This window comes from Phaethon lepturus, unplaced genomic scaffold, assembly GCF_000687285.1.
Source record: "Phaethon lepturus isolate BGI_N335 unplaced genomic scaffold, ASM68728v1 scaffold21025, whole genome shotgun sequence".
Classification (NCBI taxonomy): Eukaryota; Metazoa; Chordata; class Aves; order Phaethontiformes; family Phaethontidae; genus Phaethon; species Phaethon lepturus.
In genome coordinates this window covers 2581-24874 of record NW_010538658.1, presented here as the reverse complement: position 1 = coordinate 24874, position 22294 = coordinate 2581, and the positions used below count along the sequence as shown (strand labels likewise).

At 39.1% G+C, this 22294-nt stretch overlaps 2 protein-coding genes across 2 annotated transcripts in view; one reads left to right on the top strand and one right to left on the bottom strand.

Annotated features, from left to right (window-relative positions):
- The window catches only part of SMPD4 (sphingomyelin phosphodiesterase 4, neutral membrane (neutral sphingomyelinase-3)), a gene marked incomplete at its 5' end in the record, with an annotated part of 17823 nt that extends 10630 nt beyond the window's left edge, over positions 1 to 7193 (top strand). Inside the window, 9 exons of the mRNA XM_010286901.1 lie at positions 1123 to 1268; positions 1734 to 1824; positions 2831 to 2931; positions 3227 to 3390; positions 4092 to 4297; positions 4865 to 5098; positions 5838 to 5969; positions 6134 to 6262; positions 6699 to 7193. Of these exons, the coding sequence (XP_010285203.1) occupies positions 1123 to 1268; positions 1734 to 1824; positions 2831 to 2931; positions 3227 to 3390; positions 4092 to 4297; positions 4865 to 5098; positions 5838 to 5969; positions 6134 to 6262; positions 6699 to 7025 (1530 nt within the window). The remainder of the gene's footprint in view (positions 1 to 1122; positions 1269 to 1733; positions 1825 to 2830; positions 2932 to 3226; positions 3391 to 4091; positions 4298 to 4864; positions 5099 to 5837; positions 5970 to 6133; positions 6263 to 6698) is intronic.
- A 7528-nt stretch (positions 7194 to 14721) lies between these two features.
- On the bottom strand, positions 14722 to 21502 carry MED15 (mediator complex subunit 15). The gene is made up of 10 exons (XM_010286899.1): positions 21482 to 21502; positions 19592 to 19734; positions 19144 to 19271; positions 18117 to 18251; positions 17651 to 17714; positions 17415 to 17481; positions 16802 to 16962; positions 16432 to 16598; positions 15443 to 15541; positions 14722 to 15309 (listed from the first exon to the last, which is right to left on the bottom strand). Exons 1-10 carry the CDS (start codon positions 21500 to 21502, stop codon positions 15173 to 15175), a joined length of 1122 nt encoding a protein of 373 aa, XP_010285201.1. The 3' UTR covers positions 14722 to 15172.
- Positions 21503 to 22294: the final 792 nt, after the last annotated feature.

Genomic DNA, 22294 nt, shown 5'->3' with positions numbered 1-22294 from the left:
CCGCGCCCCCCACCCCCCCCCCCCCCCCTCCCCCCCCGTACTGGAAATACTGTTGAGTGGTTTTAAGAAGTGGAAGCTTTTTGTATAAAAATGCCTGCCAGTTCCCTAGAATCATATTCAGCATTTTACCTCATTTGGCATCCTGGAAAGATCTTGAGGCTATTGTCTAATACACTCTTCCAGTATCTTCCATTATACTTGCAGCTGTAACTTTTGTTTCACGTACATTCTTCACAACTTTTGAGAAACATGAGAGCTGTGAAACTTAGAATACAAATGATATCTTAAAATCTGCCTTCAGTAGTGGATTGAGATTAGTTCACGGATTACAGTAGCAAAGGAGTTGGTGCTTTGTCCTCCGATTCTGCAGCAGACCAGGTCTGGTGCTGGGCACCCAGAAGAACTTGCTCTTTTTTATCCCATTCATCTCCCTGCTATATCATACAGTCACTCATTTACTAGTAACATCACTGGCTCACCATCACTCCTTGTGCTACTCCTGTCCACGCTACTACTTACCCGTAATGATGCTAGAAGCAACAGGATCACACAGGACTTGAAGCAGTTCTTACTCTTATCATAACTCTTTCTAGAATTATTCTTTCTTATAAGGAAGATGAGTACCAGCATAGGAAGGAGAACTCAGTAAAGCCAGCCAAGAGCACAAACAAAGGATCTGTTGTGCTGTCCACAGCAATGAACTTATAACCATAATGAAAGGCTGAATTTTCTTTTTCCAAGAGGGGGTAAGTCAAAATCTCCAACCTATTCTGTTCTTTAATGCTAGCCTGAAATTCAGTGCATTAGAGTACTGTAGATACTTTTTCTTACAATCACATTATCAAAAATACACTACTGTTTCACTAGTTCACACTAGTGAACTGATGGCAGAAGATCACAGAATCATTAAGGATGGAAAAGACCTTTAAGATCATCAATTGATGCAGCTTGTCCCAGGGAAGCAAGTCTATCTAAAATCAGGTGGCACCAAACAATGGTGAAGAACTGAGAAGAGAACATTTCTTGTATTTTGATTTCTGATCTGAGAATAAAATTTTCCTGAATTATGTCCTGGAAATTTAGCATATGATACTATCTTCCTGTCTTTTGCTTTGAATCTAGGAGTCATTTAAGCCCACTGAAGAGCATGTGCTAGTGGTAAGACTGCTTGTGAAACATCTGCATGCTTTCAGCAACAGCCTGAAACCAGAGCCTCTCTCCCCTTCAGCCCACTCCCACACAGCCAGCCCACTAGAGGAGTTTAAAAGGTAGGTACATTAGCAGCCTGTCTGTGAAACATACGGAGCTTCTTCCTGAAAAGCTGTGGGTCAACTGAGAGGTTGAATTAGGTTGTTTTGATGGCTAAATACAAAAGTACATTATTACAAGTACATGAGAGCTAATGGATTATGTTTTTCACATCCACTAGATGACAGCAGGGGGCAGCTGCAGGAGGGGGTATGTCTTGCTATTACACTACTCTGTATCTTGGCACAAGTCAGAGAGAAGAAAATGCTACCGGAGGATTCTGGCCAAGATTAGTGGAGAATTTTATATTTATGTATTAGAGTTGAAATTCAATGGCCAGAAGTAGTCTCAGTTAAAAAAGAACAAGTTTGGGTCAGTCCTTTCTATATTTGTGTTTGTGGAAGTGTGTTGAGTTCTTGGTTGGTTGGGGGTTTTTTGGCTTTTAAAATTTGCTGCTTGTTTATACTTGTCTTTGAATCTTACAGGGTTGTAATTCCTCGGTTTGTCCAGGAGAAACTTTACATTTTTCTGCAACACTGTTTTGGCCACTGGCCTCTGGATGCCTCTTTCAGAGCAGTATGTACCTGCTTCTCTTTCTAAGTCCGTACTTGACAGAACTAATAATTAGTTATTGCTGTTTAGCAGCTCTTTCTTGGTCTTTAAATCTTTTTTTTTTCCTAGAGCAGTGAAATTCTTTATATAACATGTATATTTAATGTTAGAGAGTGCCAGTTAGACATAAGAAGGAAGTTGGATCTTGATGATAATTACTACAGGTTGTTGGCTGATTTTCCAGACACTGAAGATGGCTGTTGACTGAAAAGAAGTAGGTGTTACTCTCAAAAAAGACACATTCTTATAGGTCCTAATTTCCTAATATCTTAGGTGATAGGTTATAAACAAAAGTAATACAGTATTAATTTATGATAGAAAGATACTGCAAATATTACCTCCTGCAAGCAGGAGAAGAAATACACTAGACCATGACTCTTGGTAAATAATGTAGGAGTTTAAAAATGCAGAATGTAACAGGGCTAGATTTTGCTCACTAGACCTATAGTTAGCTATATCACCGTGTTGGAGGTACATATGTAAGGCAGAATGTCAGAAGAAATGTTCACAGAGGCCATGGCAAACCTATTCTTGGCTTCAGTGCAATCAGGACTCCACTGTGTTTGCTCAGAGTGGTGGGTCCGTGCAGAAGACAAGAACTGAAATTACATTAACGTGGCACCTTGTTTACTTACTTCAGTAGGGATTCAGTGAACACTATCAGAGCTCTTAAATGCACCTTAAATGTAGCCACCAACTAAGTTCTCTTTTTTTTTTTTTTTTTGCAGTAACTGAGTGCCATCTCATTTGACTATTACCAAAAATCCAGATTGGTCCTAACAAACATGCACTTAGTTTTTTCAGTTCTTTTTCAAAGATACTCAGATTGCTAGAGGGAGCTTTATTCCTAAAAACTTCTAGGTGTCATTGAGATAATATCCACTAAGTTTAAAAGAAACAAACAACTCTTTCTGTCTTCCTTTCCAAAATGTATTGATACTCACAGGTTTTTATGTGTGATTCTGCTTAGGTTCTTGAGATGTGGCTAAGTTACTTGCAGCCTTGGAGGTATGCTCCAGAAAAGCCGCCACAAAGTGCAGAGCCTTTGCCTCGCAATGTGTCAGAGAAATGGTAAGGAGGAAAGCAACTGTGAGTAATCTCAACCAAGCCTCAAGTTTCTGTAGATCCTGAATAAAACAGCATAATTTCAGGAAGCATCTACCAACGTGAATTAGCTTCCCGTACACAATCAGAGATGACTTGTTGCAACACAAGCTTTTTTGAGAGGAGTATTCTTTTGTCTCGGTGCAAATGGACATCTTTCCAGAGACAGTATAAAACATTCCCTTAATTACTTGTTTGTCAGAAGACAAAATAACAACTATTTAAATAGGTGTACTCACAAATCCTGTACTCACTTTGACAGGGCTGCCTTCATTCAAGAAAACCTACTCATGTATACTAAGCTGTTTGTAGGATTTCTGAACAGAGCTCTTCGAACAGACTTGGTCAGTCCAAAGAATGCTCTCATGGTGTTCCGAGTAGCCAAGGTCTTTGCTCAGCCCAATCTGGCTGAAATGATCCTGAAAGGTAAATGGATATTTTGACATCTTACATGGTCTTGTCTCAATCTTTCTTCACAATGGCTACATCTTGCCTCAGAAGCACTGAGCCAAATAGACTTACTCTCCCATTTTGTATGCTATTTTGCTAATCAGAAATCTGTGTGTCTTCACTAATGTTTGTCATATTGGTTTAATATGCCTATAGTTCTTTTCTAACCACCATAATTTAGATATCATTCTGCAGTTATTCTTTAAAGAATAAATAACACAATATTGGGTGTTTACAATAAAGTCAGTTTTTCTTACACTTGACTTACTTGATTATTTGCCACAGGATTAAAACTTCTTAATCTCTAAACGTATCTGTACTTAGCACAATGACTAGTCAGCTAGTCATATATGCACTTCAGGATAATTAGGACCCAGTAAATTTGGAAGAGGCAAGTTTTGACAGTATTAATGTCTTAAGTGTCATGATTCTCCACTGCCTTTGTTGAAAAAAGGTTACAGGCTTAAAGTACTGTCTGTGTGGTCTGCATTTAAATGTGCTCTGATATTTTCTGCTGTGGGCAGAGACAATTAAATGAAAAAAGGTAATTAAGGCCTCTTTCCCCCTAGAACTATGTACCTATCTAAAAGCAAGTTGCCCATCAGACTTAAAATGCTTTGTAACTAGACATTCCCCAGTATTAAGTAACCATCTTCACTACTTTTTTCAAACTCTAGGAGAACAGTTATTCCTGGAGCCAGAACTTGTTATTCCCCATCGTCAACACCGACTTTTTATGACCCCCACACTTGGTGGGAGCTTCTTCTCATCGTGGCCTCCAACTATTACAGATGCCTCATTTAAGGTGAAGAGTCATGTTTACAGCCTAGAAGGACAGGACTTCCAATATAAACAGATGTTTGGCACAGAAGTCAGAAATTTGGTAAGCAACAAGTTTCTTGTCACCTGTCTTTCTACTTTGACAGGTGTTTTCTCAGTGCTGATCATCTATATTATGAAAAGTTAAGAGTGGAAAACTTCTCACTATTGTATAGTTAAGTGTACTGATGGTGACTTCTGGAACATGAGGGGAGTCAAGCCAGCACAGCTGTAAAAATCTGCTTGCTCTTTGCTAAATAAGAAGTTAATGTAACAGCTTGCTGCACTGTAATAGTATATTGCAAGTATTTCCTCTCAAAACATGCTTACCGTGAACTTCTGATTCTGTATTGATTAATACTCATCAGCAAGTCAGATAAAAATAGCAGGAGGAAAAAAAAAGCATCTGAAAAACCTAAGAAGCACTCAAGTTTCTTAAATGCTTCAACAGCAAAGAACTACCTTTGCCCTATTGGAAACACAACTAACAGTCTTAGCGCAAGTCCATGGGAGCTAAGAGAGGGTTTGCTGGGTTTGCTCTCACTTCCAGGTATCAAGACAGTTTTATCCATGTATTGATGCTTAGTGGTCCTTTATCTCTGTCCCACACAATTAATTTTTTTTGTTTTAGGTGTTAAAACTGGCTCAGTTAATTTGTCAGGCGCAGCAGACTGCAAAATCCATATCAGACCATTCTGCGGAGACAATGGCTAGCCAGTCCTTCTTTTCATGGTTTAGATTTACACCATCTGAGATGAATGGTTCCTACACAGGCAATGACCTTGATGAAACTGGACAAGATAGCATCAAAAAAACAGATGAATATTTAGAGAAGGCACTGGAATACTTGTGCCAAATCTTTAAGGTACATGACATCTTTCTAAGAACTTCCCCTATGGGGCAGTGTGAACAAGAGTCAGGATTCCTCAAACATACTTTTGTCAGTCTTGTACTTTGTGGGGTCACAAAGCCATCCAGAGACCGTGCTAGCAAATTTTGTTGTAAATGTCTTTTAGGCTTGACTTTACCTGACCACTTCAAAACTGCTTTCAATATAGAAAGAAGTAGATGCTCTTAATTTGTAAATATTAAGCCCACTTTGTTTCACTCTTTTGGACTGTATAGTTTATACCAAACATGTCTCTTTACTTGTGCCTGTTCTCATGTTTACAAACAGATAAGACATGGCTTAAATTTTAAAAACAGTCCAGTATCTTCTAAATGTACAGAGCTATAAAAATACAACATATAATTGCAGCTATAGATGAATGAACTAGAAGTAGGCTGTTTCTTTGGTTAAACTTAAAAGAACAGATTAATTTGTCAGCCACACTCCCTTACACAGAATTGACCTAGGGGAAGACAGCACTCAAGGAGTAAGGGACATACAGAACACCTCTCTTGGGTTTGACGAGCACAGACAAGAAATCTGGAGACTTACCGCCTTTAAATGCCTAACCAAGGTGCTATTAAGCAGTTCTTGGTATCTGTGCTGGCTGTCAAAGGCTTCTACTTCTAAGGAGTTTGTGAAGGGAGAAAAAAAATGAAATAGAGAAAGAGGGTAGAATAAACACATGCTTTAGAATGGTTTTATTTTTGAGTAGCTGAATGAAGCCCAGCTGACCCAGATGATGATGAAGTGTGGGACAGCTCAAGACGAAAATGGAAAAAAACAGCTTCCAGACTGCATTGAAAGTGAAGATGGCCTCATTCTTACACCCCTTGGCAGGTACCAGGTGAGAGAAGAAAGATTCCATATAGCTACCCTAGATTGTTCGTGAAAAAAGTTTTCCTTCTACAGCAAGAGAAATGCAGTTTATCTGGGGCTAACGAAACGTGCCCGTATAGAGGCATTTCAGATGGGAGCTACAAGATAAGGAGCTTATTTTCCTGTTTCTAGATCATAAATGGCTTACGTAGATTTGAGGTGCAGTATCAAGGAGATACTGAGCTTCAGCCCATCCGAAGCTATGAAAATGCCACTCTTGTCCGCTTTCTATTTCGTTTATCCTCAGCACTAAATGAAAGGGTAAGTACAGCATTGCTCCTTTTTATATTTTCCATTGCAATTCCACCTGCACATACATGACACTTGGTGTGTTCTTATTCTGTCTCTTTTACTGTGGTCTAGATGGGTATTTCCTAATAGTATCATCAGGCCTGCTTCCCCACCTGTAGTTCTGCTTTTCCTACACAAAACATTAGGAGAAAACATTTTAAGTGTATTTTGTATGATTAATGTTTCAAAAAAGGAAAAGCAAATCCTTTTCTTCCTATAGGTATGATAGATAAAAGGCAAGTCTGCACTGAAGCAGTTCTACTATTTAAAAGCACATTTTGATAATTTTTTCCACTATTTCCTATAATCATCATCCTATAAATGAAGAAAACTGTAAAATATGTTACACTTACATTATGACAGTAGTTGCAGTAGCATGCTAATGTTTAAACTTTTCTTACCTCAGTTTGCTGATCAGATGGATGTGCTTTGCTCCAGGGAAGATTTTGTTGGCAGACTTTGTCGCTATCATCTTACCAACCCCCACCTTGTACAGAAAATCAGGTATAGTCCCGTGGTGAAGGACAGAACAAGCCAGAACTGGGGACCAAGAATCAGTCTGAGGTTTCTGGCTAGCTACAGGACTCTCATTTCTTTGTTGACGATCTACTTCCTTGCATCCTGGTTTTACATTGGGCCAGTGGGCTGCACATTCATAATACTGATTGGATATTTTCTTTATGCTGTTATAATGACTTTTTTCTGTGAAGGATGGAAACCACATGAACAATAATTTCCTTCTCCCACCTTACATTTGTAAAAATAAATGTTTTAAGGATGAGCCTGGGATTTAATGACTAAAATGTCTGAATTATCATATTGGATCTTCCTAAACTATTTTTTAAATATTAAAGTTAATTGAGTTTTATAAACTGTGGTGGTGTGGAGATAATCAATGTAAGTTTTGTTTTTATAAAAGCATTCCTGTGGACTCTAGTGAATGATTTTGATGGGGGAAGAATGACCCATCAGTATTTATAGTACTGAAATGAACCATGCCATATGTAGAAACATTTTTGATTTGGCAATAACTGTGTTGCAGCCTCTTACGCTGTTCTAAAGGAAGATTTAGCTCTAGACTCACACATTATGCTTCCAGGCAGAGCAGTTAGTTACAAAGGCAACAGAAATAGCAGTGCACCAAGAAATTTATAGGAAATTGCACTGATAGAAAGAAACAGAACATGGGACGAGGCAGTTAGAGTGGCATCTCATAGCCCAGTTTCAGGCTTAAACCGCGTCTTCCCTGCCTGAGGCCTCCTCACCCCAGGCAGACTCATGTCTTCTACCTCCATAAACCACTTCTCCACGTGTTTGCACTTTTTGTGGAGCCACTGTGCTTAATGGGGTGTTAAAAAACACTTGATTGTGAAAACAGAAGTTCCCCTATAACCTTATTATAACTCTAACCTGGCAGTTTTGGCGAGCAGATAGGAGCATTCCTCTCTTGGAGTTCAACAAATACTTTGTTGTCCTCTCCCCTGACATGAAAAGGGCAAGAAACCCTTTTTTGTCCCATCAATGCTTACAGAATCCATCAGTTCCCATCTCAAGCAGCTGTGCTGCAGCAGCAATACTCCTGTAAAGCATTAAGGACTGTGCACAGCAGTGAGACAAGGGAAAAATCAGTTACTAGACAAATCCGAGAGCACACGCATGTGCATTTAATGCACATAGAAATACATTCATTGCAGCATCTGACTTGGGACCAGTTAAAACACTGCACAGCTCAGCTCCATTGCTGGCAATGCTGATACTGGGTGAGGGAGCTGCCCAGTGCCCCTGCACCCCCCTCCCCGCAGCCGCTGTAGCCCTGGGGCAAGCCAAGGGGCACGGCAGAGGTGGGTGTGCAGTCTGCGGAGCAGAGCTTCGGCTCCGTGCAAGGGACCACAACAGGAACATAGTGGTGGTGCTGGGGAGCGGGACAGCAACAGCTGCTCCTCAGCAGCGGCTGTCACACTCTGTGCTGCCTTAAATGACACTTAAAAAAAAAAAACCTATATATTTTCCCACTTCATTACAGATCTTCATTAATCTCATTATTCATTAAACTCATAATGAATCAGGGATTGCTTCTAAACAGTATACCGTATTTTCCTGTTGGCTGCAGTCAGAATGAATTAAAAGCTGTGACAGATCGCCCATTATCTTGTCAGTGCTCACAACTAGAAGACTGAGCTGCAAGGAAGTCTTGAAAACCTATCACCTTTTCTTGCAGTGTGTCTTGACCCCAGGGCCATTGATGACCTACAGTAACTCACTCAGAGCCATACTTTAATCAAGAGCACTCTGGTCAGCTTATAGAGGAAAATGGAATAGCTGAGGGTCACTTAATTTGATCTAGAAATACAGTTTCTTCTAAGCCACCACCCAGACAGCAACAGCAGGTGAAGCAAAGCTGGAGGCATGTTGCTAGCAATATAATGCACCCATATTCTCAGCAATAACTTGAGCTACGTTTTAACAAACCAGATCTGCACACAGAAGTCATGCGCTTTACCTATACTGGTTGAAAGCACAGGGAAAAGGGAAGGCATGCAGTGTTTTCGTACTGCCTGCTGCTGCAGTACAGCACTTTTAGCAAGACATTTTATTCCTCACACCAAGCTGCTGTGAGATGTGCTGCCAGGCACTTTACTCAGTATAAGCTATGATTAGGAGAATTTTGTTCACACACAAGGCAAAGAATGAGGCTTACATTTTTTTTCACCAAAGTTCTAGAGCATAATGGAGTCCCCTTCTAGGTTACCACCCACATTATGGGTTTTTGTTTGGTTGGTTTTTTATTGCAAGCAATGCCGTTGGCTAATATGAGAATCTGAAGTTCCGAAACAAACCAAATACAGTGCTGAGAATGTTAAATAAAATCCACCCCCCAACGTTACAGTGGTAGAAATATTTAGTGCCGTCCTCTAGAAGGAAGTCTATATGGTGTCTATCAACTTCCATGATACTACTATATAAAAAAAGGTTGACTTTTTGTTTAAATAAAGTCATGTGCATCTCCATGTTAGATACCTTCACGTTATATCCCCAGCTTATCACCACCATACTTACCCCCCATGATGACACAGGAGTCAAACATTTGACTAAAAACAGAGTTCCTCAGTAAAAGGTATGTCAGGTTTCTGGAGGGAACACATTCAGCAATTGAAAAAAATCCATCCCTCAAAATATGTCTATTCAAGGGTGAGAATCTCAGTCAAGTGTCTTATTAATAAAACAGCACAACCTAGGGTACTAAGCAATAAAAAGCAGATGTTTTCAGTCTATTTTGTGTTTCAAAACATCCTTATTTCCCTGGGACTAAGGAGCTTTGTTTCCCCACCAGCCTGTTTCTGCCCTCAGAGTATGGGAAACCAGCAAACAGCAGGCATGTGTATGCTGCGTGTGTATTTCTGTCCCCGTGCTCACTCTCACCCCTGCCTGCAATTTCCATTCTGAGCTACTTTTTTTATTAACACCAAATGTTCTTTGGGACAATACACCAAGAAATGCAACAAAAAGGAATCCTGATCAGATCAGCTTCCAAAGGCAACTCAGTCAGGAAAATAACCACCATTTTGTGCTCACTAAAAATACGCCACGGTAGTACATGTTGGAGAGAACTAATCGAAGTGAACCAAGTTTCAGTAAGAACACAGCTATAAGCTAAATGTAAATAAACATCCAAAACTATGCTGTAGGAACCAAAGCATTCAGTATCATGAAAGTAACCCTGCAATAACCAGTTTTTGCTAACAAATCCACCAATTTGCTTGAGCCTTAGAGCTCCACAAGGGCTGCATCTTGCCATGTTCCACACAAGTGTAAGAGAAGGTGTTTCCTACCTTACTAGTCATTGTCCTGCTGTGATGCTGTAGGTAATTGTCCTGCTGCAAGTTTGATTTGAGCAATTTGATACTTGAGGGCCTTGGCTTTGCAAACTTTTTTGCTTGAACTGCCACTCCAGCCTACTCCCATAATCAGCTCTGCAGTCACAGGACGTAGGTCATTGTTTCTGTCTCTCTTTTTCTGCAGATTACAAAATTTCTATCTTGTCTTCTGCACTGATCAGTTCAAATCACTGTTCAGCATGTAAGACTGATTAAAAAAGCCACAACTTACCTTTGGGGTAGCAGAAATACCAGAAATCAGTCATCAGACAAGACACTGCACCATTTTGTTATACGGCCATATTACCATTTCTGTTAGTTTTATCGTGCGCATTTTACCAATCGTACTCACGTCAAAGTGAACCATTTAGAAACACATACAAAGCTAAATTTGGACTGCTACTAATTCATGGAGCCTACAAAACCCATATTGTTTATGGTGAGTAACAAGTTTTCCAGAAAAACAGCAGAAAGGGAAGTTCCCACTCTTCCTCAGTGCATCTGAAATAATGCTTGGAAGACATCCACAAGAACAAAATGTTCCAGGAGACTACTAACCAGTCAAATCAGGTAAGGAAATGCCTCTAGAAATCTGTCTACTATTCTTAAACCAACGTAGAATAGCTTAAGTGGTACTCTACTCTGACAATTTTCCTTTTTAAAGATTTTTTTAACTAGTTTTCCTCCCAGTAAGTTTGCAGGATATTAAGCAGAAGTCAGAGGTGCAAGTCCTATAGGTAAAGGCCACCCGGAACATCTGAATCTAGAAAATGCTTCTGTAAAGCATGGCATTGGGAGGGGACAGGGGAGAGAAATACAACACAACACAAAAACTATGGTCCGAGTATCCTGTCATTCACACTTTCCAGCATGCAACAGTATTACTGCCATTTCAGGTTTCAAGGATTTTTATACCTTAATTTTACATACATTATATACCTATGCACACACAGAGCAAGTTTTGAACACAAACCATTCTTCTGTGGTTAGATAATTTTTAAGGCTACTGCAGTTAGAAAACAACGCATTAAGGAACAGAAGTCTAAAAGAAAGATTGATCAGGTTCAAGTTGCAGGTTAGTCCCCTCAACTGGAAAGCATTTCCAAGAGAATCAGAGAGTTGTTTATTTTAGTACACTCTTTAGTATGACAGAGCCCATATCCAAGTGCTAATTGATACAACAATCTGCAAGATAGGAGACTGCTGCCAAAACAGACATGGCAGTAAATAACACAGAACAAAAGAAAATGGCCAAGAAGATTTAGTTAGGGCCTTTCACTCTTACTCTCTCTCTCCTTCAGCCAGAAAGGACTTGCTTGTCTCAACCAATTTCAGCAACAGATCTGCAGTTCTCTTACAGGTGCAATGAGAGTAAGGAATGCATTCTACCAGTTCTTTAAGTGGGTTGTTCCCAAGATTGAATCACACTGGCTATTTAGAGCTTGACTGGCTCTCTCTCAAATATTTATATAGAAGACTCAAATGACAGGAACTGCACTGCTTCCTATAGCCCCTCAAATATTTGGTGCTTTAAGGTGCCATCCATATGAGATGATATTCCCAAAAAGACTCATGGGTCTCATGCAGGTGAGAAACAGAGAGGAGATATGGTAATACAAGTCTCTTCAGAAGGTAGTACTTACCAGAATGGAATCAAAGAATTCTTTTAATTTAGTCCACTGATACGCAAATCGGTTATATTAGCTCACATTGTCAATATTAGCTGTATTGGCTCTCTAGTACATTTCGTGCCTTTTATGGTCAAATTTGGCCCACAAAAATGATCTACAAGTGAAAATGCCTCTTCCTTTGCACAGAATGAAGCAGGTCAGCGCAGTTTTAACATTACATTCTAGTGGGAGTCAATAGTTTTGGAAGATGGAGAAAAACATACTTTCCTAAATTTAAGAATCACCATATCCTGTAAGATAACTATAGTACATGAATATTAGTACATTAGAAGAACATTCTGCCCACGTTATGCCCTGAAGCATCCAGTCTTGAGAGCCTAGCAAGAGTGAGCAGCCCTGGGGAGCCAAAAAGCAGGATGTATTATGCTAGTCTCAGCAGCTACTGATGTACCTGCTGCCTGGCCGTGCTAGATGATGTCAGGGTAGCTCATATCGCACAGATACACAGCTAGACTTTAGCGCATAAAAGCTATGCCTCAGATAACAAGTTAAAACAAGGAAAAACAGAGGAACAGCCATTCCCACAATATCCTTGTTCCATAAAGAAAAACAGTAATTCATTCAAAATACCAAAACTTTGGGGGAATAAGTTCTCACTGAAGATTAAAATCTGATCAGCCAGACAGGACAGTCCACCACACAATCACAGAGCTCACCAGTAGGGCAGTAAAACTAACCCAATATCTGCAACAACTTCTCTTTCAATTAGGAAAAGTAATCACGGTAACATTGATTTGCTGCATTCCTCTCTGCAGTCTGATTGCCACACCAGTGCCTGTTATTAAAAAAAAGGCAGTTTTGCCACCACTGAAACAAACACTAGTGAAGAACACTTTCATTTAACATCCTTCGTTCTCGTTTCCTTATTACTGCTTTGAACATTCACATTGAAGTTTCATGATAGATTCTTCAGCTGCTATTGTCACCTCATTTCAAGTAAAAGCTGATTATGAATTAATTTTGTACGCCATTTGTTCAAGAAAGGGAAGGATCAGACTTGCGTGTTTCTGATTTCATAACAGATTTGTGTATTTCTGAAAGACACAAAAGCCCTGAATTTTACATAATGGGGGCATTTTCTGAATTCACTTTTAATTCCCCAAAAGGTAGTAAAGTACCCAAACATTAATACTAATTTACTCCCACTTTGGTGCAACTTTTCAAGGATTTGGGAATAAGCTGCTATTTTTTATTTTAGCAAGATCTATAAGCAGCTTATGACAGTTTGTCCATCAACAGAGAAGGAAGGCAGCTATGTGATACACAGCTATTAATGTGACATGTTGTGGGTCCATGACCCACTTCCAGTTTTCATCATTTATTTCCCAACTGAGAAGCTGCTTTATGTCAGGATGCCTACCCCACCCTCTTAGTCTAACATCTCATTTGAAGGAAAACTGAGAGGTACTGCAGTGACAGCTCTGAAAACTGCACTAGAAAAGGTATTTTAAATCTGAGGGACATCCATGTTTTGCATCTATTTCCATATATGTTTTAACCAAATTGTTAAGAAATAGGTGCTGTAAGTGTCTCAGTGTTAGACCCTAGCAACATCTTTAAACACACACACACCCTGCCCCCATTTCTATACTAATTAAGCCATAACCTAATACATGATGTATTACAAACTGTATTGGTGCCACTGGTTCTTTTGCCCTAAGGAAAGAGTCAGCCATGTAACAGTACCAGTTAGGAATCCACATCTTTCATTTATAGATACCATTACTAATCTCTTGACCAGGTCTTCCCATTCACTATAAGGACAGTAGAGATAGTGTTGCATGGGAAAAAGAACCATTTATGATTTCCTCCCCTAACCTTCAAAGCCTGTGAGTTTTCACTTACCATAGAACAAAGTAACCATCATCCAATGGACCCAACAGAACAAGTGTCTAAGGTTCAACATGGGAAGAGCAGTATAGTGTTAGCATCCAACACAGGAATAAGAATAAATTTATTACAATAGAAACAAACAGATAATGCATTAATTAATGTACAAAATACTGACAGCATTCTGTCACCTCAGTCAGTGCTTACTAAGTACCCACATTTAAAAACATCCTAAAACTGATGATACCACACAGATTTACGAAGGTCATAGCAATTTCTTGACACTACTGTAAGACAGCCCAGCTACTCTTTAAGGTTTGCTGCACAATACAGGAAGATGGAGCAGGATATAACAGGAACATCCGAAATTTGAAATTATTCTGCATCAGGAAATTAAGAGTGAGCAACTTATAAGCACAGGGAAAATAAAATGCTCACACTATGCATGAAGTCAGAGTTACTTGTGGCAAATGTTTTCATTAGAGTGCCCAACAATAAGGACTTGAGTGCCCATCACTGCTCAAGGCACAAAATATTAGTTGCAGTTCCACACCTGAGCTACTTTTTTTTTCCTTTTGTTTTTAAACAAACTGATGTAGCATAGAAGCATTGTCACTGAACTGCATCAATTCCCAAAGGAAGCGAAGAAATGTAGCTACAAGCCTGCTGGATTGATTTGTGTTACTAGGGCTTTATACTGTTGGGTTCCCCCCCCACACCTTTACGTACACATTTACTGCATTTATAGAGGAAGTCAGTGTGCACATTAATCTCTCTTATTTCTAATCACCTCACTCTTTTGGAGTGAGAAAGATGTGGTCCATGCTAACCAAAAACCATTTATACAAAGTAGCGTTTAAAATAAGCTATAAAACAATTTTTTTGCTCTATTCGGTTCTGCCCCCAAGTATAATTATGCAGATTTATTTCACATATTTGAGGGATGCCTTAAAAGGCTGTAATTTATCCTATCTCTGGACAAAGCCAACAGGGAAAAAAGATTCCTGCAACCACCGAGAAGTTTGCAAGCACATTCTAGTTGCAGCTAATTTATTTCTGGGACAGTATCAGGTCACAAAACATACAGTGTGAAAGGAATACTGGCACTGAGCAAACTTTGAAGCAAATTAGGACAGTCTCTCCCTACTCCCTCTTATACCAGACTCCCTGATGGAAGTCCACAAATAATTTCTTCTCTAAGAAGACAATAAAAAACTCATCATCCTAGTACAGTCTCAAGAACCATATATACACATTTTGTATATTTGAAAATGCTGGCAAAAGTCCACAGAGGCAGAAGATAAAAAGCATGAAAGCTAAATCTAACATCAGGTTCTCTACTGAACCTGACACCTAGAAACAAAACAACATAAGGCTTTTTTCTTCTGAAGTACTCTCCCCAAAATGTGATTTTTCCAGTGGCATGGGGAAAAAGCCAGCTGTTGAGACTTTCTTGCTTGCTTCATGACTTAGAAAGTGAGATGTTATGCAGCAGAGAGGCAGGCCTGACGAATACTTTGTGCCCAGGTGTTTAAGAGTGCCGTGACCGAATGCTTGTCTGGAAGTTGCAATAGTTTTGAAGTCATGTACCGATACACTGACTGCAAAAAGGGATTGGCTGCTGGAAAAAAAAGGTAACAGATAAATGGAGTTATAATAAAAATTAAAAAATAAAGAGTATCATTAGGTATTCCTATTTCCCCACTATTACCACATACACATGCCCAAAAAATGTCATGCTAGCATCCTCATACCATACTGTCTAGGATTTTTTATCCACAGAGGGCTCTGGTCTGGATAGTCCGCTGGAACACTCAGCTGCAGTGGTGGGACATTTGGAAGATTCTTGTCATCTAGAACACAAACACACGTCCATCAGAACAAAGCATTCCTTGCTGGATGGAGAGGGTTTTCTGTGCATAATTCAGCTTGGTTTCTAGCCTCTGAACCCCAAGGAGGAACCAGGCTGTTCATCTCCATTTTTCTTGGAAGGCAATCTCATTGTTTACTATAACAACACACTTAAATTTTTGGAAGAAAAGCCTGGCAAACATAGATCAATCTCTTACACATTTCTGCACTTTGCCAATCTCACCATTTTATCAGCTGAACTTCACATCTAGTTAGACATCTCATTTTTGAAAATTAAGTGCTTTACATACTATTATTCAGGACAAAAAGAGTTCAGATTTCTCAGATAGAGGGAGAAAGAATCTATTTTCCCCATTGGAATCCAAGAGCAAAACAAGTTGATAGACTATAATACTTTATGCTTATTCAGCTGAGACAAAAAAGATGCAATCTGAATTTTCTTTCTTGAACATACACCACTGTCAGCGATCATTAGTACAAATTGAAATTGACCCTCCCAAAAATTAACTCAATGTTTCTCTAGCTCTGTCCTAGTTGTTGGAGGTAGAACAATTCTCACGTATCAGTACAGGTCAAATCAGGCATCACGACTGTTGCTAGCAACAACTAATGTTCTAGACACTAAATGAGATTACCAATTGCAACTCCAGCGCAAAGAAAGGATCAATCAGTGTGAATGATCCAGGTGTACCCTGAAGCAGCTTGTGCAGAATGTCATGATTAAGCAGTGCTATGAATCTGCATGAAGTCTGTGGTTACCAGAAGTCACAGGTTGGCAAGAGTAAAGACTGTTAGCAAAAAACTCTTCAAATTTCTACAGTCAAGCTCAGCACTTCTTTCTGAATTCAGCCCTTAGTTTCTTCTTGCTTACCTAGCTTGCATATGAGATGAACTGTGCCATTATTACTGCAGTGGGAAGGGTCCAGGTTCACCAGGAATTTAGGATTTAATCTTGCAACTTCCCCTTGTAAGACATTTGGTATGGTCTGTCTTTCATCCTCTTCATATTTCCGTTTTCGAGGTGAAGCAACTGGGGCCCTATGTAAAATACAGTCCACAGAAGGACTAGATGAAAACGTTATGCCAACATCAAGTGTCAAATATTTTACAGCTGTAAAAAGGAAAGGTATAACTCAACACCATCCACAAACCCATCCGTTCTTTTAATAGTTTCTACAAATAAGTATTTTTTTCCTTAAATAATGAACATTTAAGACAGACAGCAGGTCAATGATACATACGTGATCGGTGGTCCATGTATTGCAGTCATAGCTGGCATAAATGTACGGTAAAGGGAATGGTTGAAGACTGGTGAACGGATGTTGGCCAAAACAGCATCCAAAAGTGGCTGACACAAGTACTGCTGTTTGGTGGGTGGCACTGGGGGAGGCGGTGGAGTAGGCTAAAACACAAGATAAGCCCCTTTTCTTTTAATCATCACAAAAAAAAAAAAAAGATCTCTCTACTATTGATTCTGCAAAATTTTATAGCAGTAAACTTCCAATGCATGGAATGCAAAGGATTCTCAAGACTGCATACAGTAATATTAAAAAAAAAAAAAGGCAGTCCGCAGCTTTCATTTAGGAAGTCCTGAAATAATTTCCAAAATTCATAGAAATAATTACTCAAGTCTCTGCTCAAAGCACAAGAGTTTTAAAGTTCAGTTAAAAGATACGTACAGGTGACTTACATGAAGTAAATGCTTGCACATTTTTTCCTGTTTTCTTACTTTGTCCAACCTTACTTGAAGTCTTAACAGCACAAGCAACAAGAAATGCAAAAAATTATCTTTCCAAATCATAAGACCTTTTGGAATTAATTGCTTATCTCTTGCTAGTGCAAACCATCACGTACCACAGCCATATCATTTTTAAGCTTCTCCAGAGCAATTTCGCATTTCTGCAGCGTCTTCAGAGGGCACCTGCAGAAGAAGAGCAATTTCATCACCACAAAACGGTCACCTCAGATGAAGTGTTTCTGCAGTCTGAGCCCCACAAGACAGCTTCAGTGCCAACATGGCTGGATGTTAAGTGACAAATTTCAGAAAAAGTTGGGGAATCTGATGTCCAGCCAAAACAAAAAAGAGTTACCGTTTTGAAGGGTCAGTCAGGATATCTAAGAGACTCTTCATTTTACTCAGGTCCTTCTTCCTGTCTGAAATAGTATCAGAGACACAAACACTGACTACAAGAATAGTTTCCATACTTGCAGACAGAAATACAGTGTACTGTTAAAAGTGAAAAAAATGACCCAACATTGAAGAAAGGAGTGAGGATCAAAGAACTTCCATCTAATTGTAAGTATATATATTGCATAAGTTCTACATGTCTCAAAAACATCAGAAGTAAAGGAAAACTGATAGGAATTTAAGGATGAGGATTTTACCCACTCTTCACAGTAAAATCTTTTCAGTCATAGGAAAGAAAGAGCAACTAACTTTCACTGTCATTTTTAGTCCCTGGAATAGAACCCATCACGTAAGGCAAGGTACTTCTCCTTTCATCAGAAGAGACAGCTGACAGAGAGAAATGTGTGACTAAATATAGGGAACATCACCTTCATTTTTATCTATTTTATTGATCATCCTCCGGAGGGGCTCAATGTATTTTGATAGCTGTTTGAGTTTCTCCAGATACTGTTGCTCCTCTGACTGGCTAGAACTGGCTGGACTCATGACAGAATTTGGATTTCCTGGCAAGAAAGTAAAGACTGCATGTCACAGGGATGACAAAAGATACTGCAGAACAGCATTTTCACATTTCAGAACCTAGATCTGAAATGTGGCACTCTCAAAGTGTAGCTCATGTCAAATATCCAAATCCACACGCGGATGCCCTCCACAGTTTACGTGCTTGTCCAACTCTCTAATCTTTGTGTAGAAATAATGTGTTCTGTGGACAGAACAGCAATTCCCATGTAATACAATTTTTTTCTGAAAAGGTCCAAAGATTCATATACCCATTTTCTAGGTCCTCATTTTGCCTTCACTCTGGTGCATTAAACACTAAATCAATACACTGAATTTGCTGCAGTTTTCCTTAAGTCGATGCTTTCCAAACTGCAGAGCACACAAACACTGGTATAAGGAGGAAGCCAGTATGTTACTTCCATTCACAGTATCAGAAACTGCTTATTGCATCTGGGAGAGAGAAGAGCCCAAGTGTCAGAGTACACCTAGGAAGGAGTTATGAAGCAAAGCAGCCTGCCACCTGTGATTAAGTGGGTACGTCCTTTACAATTGCATGCTGTCGCTAGGGGTTCCTTCCTGCATGGAACTAAGGAATCATGATGCCTCTATAAACTGGCTCCATTAAATTAAGTATCATTCTTTTTTTCAAAAGATTGGGGAAAAACCTCATTACGTAGTTCACTGATGAGAAAAAAGGTTTTAATTGATTTTGATTTGGGATATACATGTTGTGTTATGTAGTGCATGTGACATTCACTACTTGCAATGCTGGCTGCTTTGTAGAGCTCTTTAAAAGTTTACATCGTGACAAACAATAACAGGTTTCCTGGAAACTTACAGTTACCAAAACATACCCCAACTCACAGTGTGCAGTATAGTTCTCAGATCGTTTACCTGGAGTGTTTAAAGGACCTGGGGATGGGACACTAAAGTTCTGAGGTGTTCGTGCAGCTGCTGGGCTCTGGGATGGTTGTGGAGATGGACTGGGGAGAAAGCTGCTGGGTGATGGAGCTGGGCCAGAGCTGAAAAATAAGCATAAAATCAAACCTGCCAGGATCTGACAAGGAAGCACGATCAACCTGCAAGCAGATATGCTTTTAGTAAGCATTGCTATGGCACTCTAACTCTGCCAGTAGTCTCAGTGAGGATTTCGTACAGAGCTTCTTTATTTAAAATGGGGGTTTTCAGAGTGTATTCGGCACAATGCCACCTGTGCTCTCACTGAAGTTCATGTTAAAATTCATTCACTTCAATTGAAACAGAGCAAAATATATTGAATGCTTCTGAAAACCTCACCCTTAGAGCACTGATAAAGGTCCTCAAAAGTTGCAGTCTCGCTCACCTGACATTTGAATTTGGCTGAGAAGTTGGCTGGCCTGGCTGAGGAGATGGCTGTGGCTGTGGTGGTGGAGGCATTGATTGGGGTGTTTGAGCTTGTTGGACAGGAGATGGGGATGACATCATGGTAATATTGTTCTGGCTGACCTGAAATATGGAAAAAGGTAAGATCAGTAACAACAGGATGGGAACCTAAGTCTTTACCTATGGAGAGAAGCGTATCCTCAGGCCTACAAGAAATGAATGTGTTAGTTTCCTGTTCTCCCCCATAATGACAGTCCCACCTGTATCAATCTTGAGGCTCTGAGGGCAGTACTTCATATCAACTTTATTAGAAATAACCATTAAAACTGTACATAATTTGAGTAATTGTATAATAATTGTTTTCCATTTTCCAAACCATCATGTTGCAATTAAGATGTCAGAAATGCCATGTGAAAAAGCTGTACTTTATTAGAATTAAAGAAGAGCAGAAAAGACAAGACAGTTCTAACTTGAGAATTAAGAGCCATAAAAACCCCTCCTTATTTTGACATTTTAATTACAATCTTCAAAGGTCTGCCAAACTTGACTGTAGCTTCCCAACTGATTAGGAGGAAGGAAGAAAAAAAAAAATTAAGCCAAATCACCAACATCTTGTTTAAATATTCAACTTTGAAAATCTGGGCAGAGATAGAAACAGTCCAAACTGAATGGCTGGGTGGAAAAAAATAAAGTAGCTTTCTGACTTTTGGATAATGATGAGGTGTGCCTAAAGGAGAAAAAGATGAATAACAGCATTTCCGGAACAGCACCAAACTCTGCGTAACAACTAAGTTTATTCTGTACAATATAAAGTGCCAGAGCCAGATGATGCTCAAATTAGAGCAACTTCTCACATTTGTTCTAATGGACATTTTTCCCCTTGACCACTTAAAACCAAACAAAAATCCCTGTATCATGGCCAGGAGCGTGATATAGTAATACATATATTAAGTGATCATGTCTATTTACGGCACATGCAGAGTTCTTATGACCTGAGGCTATAAATAAGTACATACAAAGATAAACCAAATTAGCCTGCAGAGGCCACAGTTTGTGACTCAGTAACCCATGCAACCATTCTGTAAGTCATTGATTAGCATTTTTATGAATTAACAACTGTTTTCCTCAGTCTAAATGATTTTTAAGCAAAGGTCCCAGTAAATCCACAAGTCCCAGACACTTCATGGGCACTGCAGTTTGGTGTCATCCTTCACTCACTTGTTAAATACCCATCTAAATCATCCAACTGTTTCCAGAGGACAAGAAAATTTAGCACATTAAAAAGTAAATATTGCATGGTCTACTTTTGCATGTATGTACTAAATATGACTGGAAATGCTTTGCTTGGAATATCACATTACAGCTATGCAAAAGGTCACATTCCACCACAAAAAAAAAAAGGGACAATCCCCACCTAGGTGAAAATGTAAAACTACTAAACTTGAAGACACTAGTTTATGACCCATTAAAGCATAGTTTAAAATCAAATGCAGCCTGACATACTACAATTTTCTTTTAAATCTTCAATAACCCCATTGGCTTCTCAATATCTCCTACAAAGATAATATCCAGAACAAGTGGGGTTGAAATGATGTTTTAAATCAGCTATATCTTCATTTTCTCCATAATCAACAAATACTGAGACTGTGCTTACTGTTTTTCATAGGAGGTGGATTCTTTAACAGTATGTGTCTGCTCAACAGTTGGAAAAGCACATCTGAGACTGAAAAGCATAGTCTGCCTGCCACAGAAAACAAGCATCTCACCACCGTGCAGAAGGAAGCTATGGTGAACACTACAAAAAGCACTCCCTGATTTTTTTTTACAATTCTATTTAACACTGTTAAACAGCAAGTGATTTAGAACTTACCCATATGGATGCTGCAACCATTTTTCATCAAGTCAAACTAAGACTACTTTTGAGTGGTTCATCACTTCCTAAAAATCAGGCCCCCTTTAAGTGTCTCAAGTTGGTTACATAAAATTACTTCTGAAAACTTAAATCCTTGAGTTTTGGGAAGGAAGGAGAAAGATTTCATTAGGTATTTTCCAGATTTAAGCTACTGTACCTATTTCAACACCAAGGTCCCTTCACATTAATTTACAAATGTTGCAGAAAAGCAAAGAGAAGAACATGCAGCATCTACTGTGCACATAAACATAGAATGAATTAGATTTTTTTTTTTTACATTACTCCTCCTCCTTTATGTACATGCATAGGCAAACCACTTTCCTTCTTGCAACAAGTTTGCCCTCTGTCAGCTTCATTTCAGGATACAAAGGCTAATGTCTAATATTAAGCAAAATTGTGGCATTTTCAAAAACATGCACTCAGAAATATGCAATTCTGAACTTACTTCCTTACTTTTCATTGAAAGCAGTTAATTTTCTACATAATAATTTCAGGTGTCTTCTAAGATCTAAAGATGCTTTCAGCTTTAGATTTCTACATTGTTTGCAGGATATGGATTAAGATTATAATAATTTAATGAAATTTCAGCTTCTAGGGAATGCTCTTTCCAACTGACTCCCACTAAGAGGCGGCTAAAAAAACAAACAAACAACCAACCAATAAGCCCAAAAGACAAAAAACCTCCCTCTGGAACTTCAACTCCATTAAACTCATTTAGCTCTTCATTCAACTCCACAGTTAAGCCATGATTACTGACCATTTGCATACCCT

Excerpts from the sequence above, each read along its gene's own strand:
- MED15 (XM_010286899.1), bottom strand. The coding sequence starts at position 21,502 with ATGGTTGCAGCATCCATATGG. Across the intron at positions 17,715-18,116 it reads TAAAATAGATAAAAATGAAG|ACAGGAAGAAGGACCTGAGT; the intron begins GTGATGTTCCCT and ends ATACTATTTCAG. Across the intron at positions 15,542-16,431 it reads TCATCTCATATGCAAGCTAG|ATGACAAGAATCTTCCAAAT; the intron begins GTAAGCAAGAAG and ends TTTGTGTTCTAG.